The sequence below is a fragment of the Myotis lucifugus genome, unplaced genomic scaffold (genome assembly GCF_000147115.1).
Source record: "Myotis lucifugus unplaced genomic scaffold, Myoluc2.0 scaffold_162, whole genome shotgun sequence".
Classification (NCBI taxonomy): Eukaryota; Metazoa; Chordata; class Mammalia; order Chiroptera; family Vespertilionidae; genus Myotis; species Myotis lucifugus.
Window position 1 is genome coordinate 1,508,435 of NW_005871210.1, and position 6,760 is coordinate 1,515,194.

General features: G+C 41.6%; 1 protein-coding gene across 1 annotated transcript in view; it reads left to right on the forward strand.

Annotated features, from left to right (window-relative positions):
• The first annotated feature begins 6,391 nt into the window (after positions 1–6,391).
• Positions 6,392–6,760, forward strand: part of TAF5 (TATA-box binding protein associated factor 5) — a 14,697-nt gene continuing 14,328 nt past the window's right edge. The window contains exon 1 of the mRNA XM_023759807.1: positions 6,392–6,661. Within this exon, the coding sequence (XP_023615575.1) occupies positions 6,398–6,661 (264 nt within the window). The 5' untranslated portion in view covers positions 6,392–6,397. The remainder of the gene's footprint in view (positions 6,662–6,760) is intronic.

The window sequence follows — 6,760 nt, forward strand, 5'->3', positions numbered from 1 at the left end:
TGAGGGATTTTTTAGAGTGATGGAATGGTTCTGTATCCTGAGAGTGGAGGTGGTACACAAATCTATGTGTTGAAATTCACAGACCTACACGCAAAAAAAAAAGATCCAATTTTACTCTATATAAATTGATGATGATAAACCATTCCCACCTATCAGAATGGCAAAAAATTAAAAAGTAACAAAACATCCTGGTGATGAGACTGTGAGTAAACAGTCACTTTTGTACACTGCTGATAGGATTGCTAATTGGTATAAATCTTAAGGAGGACAGTTTGGAAATGTCTGAGAAAACATGTGCATAATTTATCTTTTTAAAAAATATATATTTTATTGATTTTTTACAGAGAGGAAGGGAGAGGGATAGAGAGTTAGAAACATCGATGAGAGAGAAACATCCATCAGCTGCCTTCTGCACACCTCCTACTGGGAATGTGCCCGCAACCAACGTACATGCCCTTGACCGGAATTGAACCTGGGACCTTTCAGTCTGCAGGCCGACGCTCTATCCACTAAGCCAAACCGGTTGGGGCCATAATTCATCTTTTTAAAAAATATATGTTTTTATTGATTTTTTTTCTTTTTTTTTCTTTAGAGAGAGAGAGAGGAAGGGAGGATAGCGAAGATAGAAACACCGGAGAAAAACATCAATCAGCTGCCTCCTGTACAAACCCCACTGGGGATCAAGCCCATAACCAGGGCATGTGCGCTGATGAGGAATCGAACCATGACCTCTTGGTCCATGGGTCAATGCTCAACCACTGAGCCACACTTCTGGGCAGCATTTATTTTTTGATCTACCAATCACTCATGTAGGATTTATTCTGAAGATATAATCCAAAAATACAAAAATAAATATGCAAAAGGTTGTTCACTGCAACACTGTAATTGCACAATACTGGAAACCAGCTAAATGCCCATGCATGGGAGAGTAAATGAATAAACAAGTGAATATCCACAAGATGGAGTACTATGCAGCTCTAACGTAAAGATCTGTAAAAACGGTGAAAGCCTGAGGACATGTGTGCACATGTGTGCCTGTGGGTTAGCAAACAGAGTGATGAATCCCTTTTGGGGCATCCCTCACCTTTTCCCAATACTGGGCTTCAGCCACTCCCTCTGGGTATATATATCAGCCAAAGTAAATGATATCCACAAATACAAATTCGTGGAGAAAAGTAATGAGATGCAGAAGGAGGTGCAACTCCCATTAAAGTAAGAAAGTGAAAAACCTAGAGAAACAGATAAAATACATCAGATAGAAAGGTAATTTAAGTAAGATAATACATATCCTCAAAGAAAAAAAAAAGAGCCCTGGTTGGTAGTCTCAGTGGTTAGAGCATCAAAGGGTCAAGGACAGAGGTGGGCAACCCCTGGCACGCGTGCTAAACATGGCACGCCAGTAACTTTTGCTGGCACGCGAAACCCTCTCTTATAATCTTCCATTTACAATTTTTGTGAACATTTGAATGACTTAAATGTTAAATTACAAGGAACTGGCAAGACACTTGATGTTATGTTTGGTTACCTAAAGGCTTTTGAAAAGAAACTGGAAGTCTTTAAGAGGGATGTGGATGGTGAGAGATTTCCCAAACCTCAAGAGGCACATCAAAGACCTCCCAAAAGATGACAGAACATACTGTCAAAGCCTTCAAAAGCTGTTTTTAGACATCATCGAGTCAACTATTGAGCAGTTCTTCTCAAGATTTGCGAAATTCAGAGAACTGGAAGAGACAGCAAAAATTCATGAGGTTTCCAGACAGCATGAAACTGGAGGAACTAAACTTATAAATGTTTTCATGGAGAGGCATGGCTGACTTTGAAATGCAGTTGATTGAATTTCAGAGTAGCTCAATTTGGAAGCAGAAATTTATTGACCTGAGAGTTGACTTGGAAAACATTGAAAAAAAGCGATTAGAGACAGGAGTACCAGAGAGAAGTGTCGAAAATGAACTATTGCGGACTTGGAATGCCATTCCAGAAAATTTTTTCTGTTTAAAGAACTTTGCAACAGCGTTACTCTCCATGTTTTCATCCACATACACTTGTGAATCTTTGTTCTCAGTGATGAATTTTGTTAAGTCTCGCAATAGGAGTAGCCTGACGGATGAAAGTAGTAGCTCGTGCATATCTCTGAAGGTCACGAAATATAAACCTGCTGTAAAATCTCTGTCATCAGTGATGCAGCAGCAAAAGTCCCACTGATAATATCAAACGGAGTCATAAAGTTTTCTGTCGGACTATCAGTGTACATGTATACATTAAAAAATAAATGTATTTTTCATCATCATATACTGTTTTTGTCGCTTGAATGAATTTTATTATTTCTTCAAATATGTACACCTTAAGAGATATCAAGTAGGCATAACATATTCTCAAAAAATTAGGGTTGGCACGCAGAAGAATTTTGAGTCAGAGATTTTGTTGGTTTGGCACGCACTCACAAAAAGGTTGCCCACCCCTGGTCTAGGATTTGATTCCTGGTCCAGAACACATACCTGGGTTGCAGGTTCGATCCCCAGCTCTGGTCAGGGTGTGTGCAGGAGGCAACCAATTGTGTCTCTCACACTTATGTTTCTTTCTCTTTCTCTCTTTCCCTCACACCTTACCTCCCTCCATCCCTCCCACTCTCTCTAAAAATCAATAGAAAAATATCCTTGGGTGAGGATTAACAAAAAAAGAGAGAGTTCATATTGGTTATATCAGGATTTCTCAACCTTGGTACTACTGACATTTTGGGGCCGATAATACTTTGTTGTGGCGGGGTTAGGGCTGTCCTGTGCACTGCGGGAAGTTTAGCAGCACTACAGGCTTCTACCTGCTAGATGCCAGTAGCACCACCCCAAGTTGTGGCAACCAAAAGTGTCTCTAGACATATGTTAAATGTCCCCCTGGGGTGGGTGAGGTAGGGGGGAACAAAATTACCCCAACTGGATTACTTGAAGCAGGAACAATAAATCATTTTTGTTGTTTTTAATGGCAAAAGAATTTCATTGGATTTTGGGTTTGGTAAGTCAGGGAACTCAGTCATTGGCATCCACCCAAACCCCCATTTTGATTCATAAGTGTCTCTCATTCCCATTCAGTGCACCTGGTCAGGCTGTGAATACCACTTATATTGCAATTATATTAAAATTCAGCAACCCACAGGATCAGCTCTGTGGCTATAAGAAGTAAGACATATTGATCAGCTGCCTCCTGCATGCCTCACACTAGGGACTGAGTCCACAATCCAGACATGTACCCTGACCAGGAATCAAACCATGATCTCTGGGTTCATAGGTTGATGCTCAAGCCCTGAGTCACACAGTTGGGCTCTACATATTTTTTTAAAGTCTTCAGTGCAATTACAAAGAGCCAAGCCATGCCCTGGAAAATGGCAGGTGGTTAGAGTGTTACTATGGAGATGAGGAGACCTAGGTTCTTGTCTTCTTGAGGGAAAAGATTTCAATCAAGAGATGAAATATAGAAAAGCAAGCAAGAATTTATCAGCTGCAGCAAAAATGTACTTAGGACAGTGAAACAAGGAGCGCCTAGGCTGGGCTGCCCTGGCTCGCTGGGAAGTCAGAGGGGACTTTGGAGACAAGTTCAGGGGGTTAGTCTGGGATGAGCTGCCACTGCCCATTGCTCCCCTAGTTGCAAATCTCATGGAATCTCTTAGAGGTTAGGGGATATATGCTTGTGGGGGATGGAGAAGGGAAAAGAATGGCACAGGCGTGCTCCCTGGAGGGAAAGTGCCAGGAACAATAAATCTTGAAAAACTAATTCAAAAATGCTATAAAAAAATATAATGGTTGAAGTAAATAGCTCAATAAATGGGTTACGTAGAAATATGGATCTAGGCCAAGAATGACTTACTGCACTGAAAAATCAGGTTATGGAACTCTTTTAGGAGGTATTGGGGAGAGGTAGACATGAACATATTAAATTTAACAGATCTAGAGGATAGAAGTGTAATACCTACATCTTAAGAATCCAAGAGTAGGGAAAAATAGAGGGGAGGATATATTTATAGATATAATACTTGCTAAATGCCCAAACCAAAAAAAAAAAAATTCAAATTGAATGGGTATATAAAAGGCAAATCAGGATATAGAGGGAAAAAATCTAATTCTAGATACATTAGAGCAGAGGTTCTCAACCTTCTGGCCCTTTAAATACAGTTCCTCATGTTGTGACCCAACCATAAAATTATTTTCGTTGCTACTTCATAACTGTAATGTTGCTACTGTTATGAATGGTAATGTAAATATCTGATATGCACGATGGTCTTAGGTGACCCCTGTGAAAGGGTCGTTCGACCGCCAAAGGGGTCTCGACTCACAGGTTGAGAACCGCTGCATTAGAGTGAAATGAAAGAACATCAAAGAGAAAGAGAAACATCCAGAGAGAGTAACCCTTCTATGAAGGAAGAAAATACAGATGGACACTCTTAAAGCATCCCAAGAAGAGTGTAGGAGAATGGAAGTAGAGGTCAGAAAGGGGAAAAGAGAACAAAAAATTAACAGTGGGCCTTGCAGGCATTCAATACACTTACCTCTATTGCATTGTAATAGATAAACCACTCTATTTGGAGTAAGTAACCTCAGCTGAAGTCTCAACTCAGACTCTATGACAAAGCAGGTAAAAGGTAGATCCTGCAGAAAGTGGGTAGCTGTGTCCAGTGTCTGGGCTTCAGTTGTACAGGTGGACCCAGTTTCCAGGGCCTGATTCGAGAGACTAATGTATGCATCAGAATGTCATAATGGAGGAAAACATCTTCCCAGGGAATAGAAAACACATCTGGGCTTATTATTCATGGCATCGCTCATCTAAGTACTTAATTAATTATCAACTACCAACTAGTGAATACTGAATCAGAAAAATTAGTTGAATGATCCTGAGGAAAAGGATGAATTCTCTCCATCTCATAAGCATGTACCATCAGATTCAGGTTCTTTCTCTCTTGGTCAGTGCTAAGTAAATGCTAATCAATTCTTGCTTAATTCCTCCCTCCCCACACCCCATGTTTCATAATCTTACTTTGCATATCCAATTAGATTAGTTTTCTATGACAGTCTTGAAATCACCATCAACATCATGACTGGACTTTAACATTTACAGAAAACTTTTTAAGTGAAAATAACCAATAGCTAGCTATTTATTATGTGTTAGGTATCATATACACATTATCTTATTTAATCCCCACACAACTTTCTGAGGTACTATTATTGTCTTTATTTTAGAAATTGGGCAACTGGGGTAAGGTAAGTAACTTGCGCGAGGTGATTCAGCTGGTAATCAGGGTCAAAGGAAGCTAGTAAGACCTCAAAACCAATAACCTGAATAATTGTGCTAGATCTTCCCAATGTCTCAGGTTCACTTTTCATATACATTTTTATTGATTTCAGAGAGGAAGGGAGAGAGAGAGAGAAACATCAATGAAAGAGAATCATTGATTGGCTACCTCCTGCACGCCCCCTACTGGGTATCGAGCCCATAGCCCAGGCATGTGCCCCTGACCAGATTTGAACCTGGGACCCTTCAGTCAGCAGGCTGATGCTCTATTCATTGAGCCAAACCAGCTAGGGCTCAGGTTCACTTTTCTTATTTGCATCTATCCCACAGAGTTGTGAGATTCAAGTCAGATAAAATATGCAGCAGGGTTTTATAACCTAGAGAAGCACACTGCAAAATGGCATATACTATTTTAAAATTTACAACTAAAATATAGAAATTTTACAATTTGTAATAATGAAAAACATGGCATGAATACAGAATGTACACATTTCCCAGTCAGAGTTTTAAATTTAGATCCTTAAACCTTTTTATTGAAATTTATTATGTGCTATAAAGTTCACAAAGCTTAGGTGTGCAGCTTGATTAATTTTTAGTGAAAAACGGGGGGGGGGGGGGGGAAGTAACCACCACCCAGATAAAAATATAAAACATTTACCAGTATCTCAGAAGTCCCTCTGGCAAATGGTATATGCTTTTGCGTTAAAGACCTGGATTCGAAAATTGACACTTTCTTCTTGCGTGACTTTAGCAAGTTGTGTAACTTCTTTGCGTCTCAGTTGAGCCATATGTAAAGTGAGAATAATAGTACATACCTTGTAAAATTGTTCAATTAAAGGTCATATAGTGTAAACCGTCCACTACTATGCCTGAATATAGCTGGTCTGCAATAAATGGTAATTATTTTCAGGCAAATGCAATAGGCGGTCGCCAGCTCCAACTTCCTGCCTCTCTGTCACTCACTTTTTGAAAGTTGCTCTCGCTCGAATTCCTTTACTCCCGCTTTCTTGCCCCGCCTACTGCCGTAAATTGCCCTCCAAAGGTGTCGTAAAATGCTTCTCCCCGCCCTCCATGTGGCGAAAACTCAATCACACTTGACGGCACAAGGTGGCTCAGCCGCAAGATGGCGGCGCTGGCGGAGGAGCAGACGGAGGTGGCGGTCAAGTTAGAGGCTGAGGGACCGCCGACGCTGCTACCTCCTCAGGCGGGAGACGGCGCTGGCGAGGGTGGCGGCGGCACCACCAATAACGGTCCCAATGGTGGCGGCGGGAACGCTGCGGCGGCGTCGTCAGCCGGCGGGGATGGTGGGACCCCAACCTTCGGTGGCTGTCTCTGCCGTTGCCCCGGCGGGGCGGCCCCGGTGCCCGCCGCCGTTCCAGAGGACGGCGCTCTCAACTACTGATAGATTTTCTGGCCGGGATTGCAATTTCTGCGCCAGGTAACCCTTTTCGAGTAAAAGGAGCGCTGCCCCGCAAGACCCGGTGTT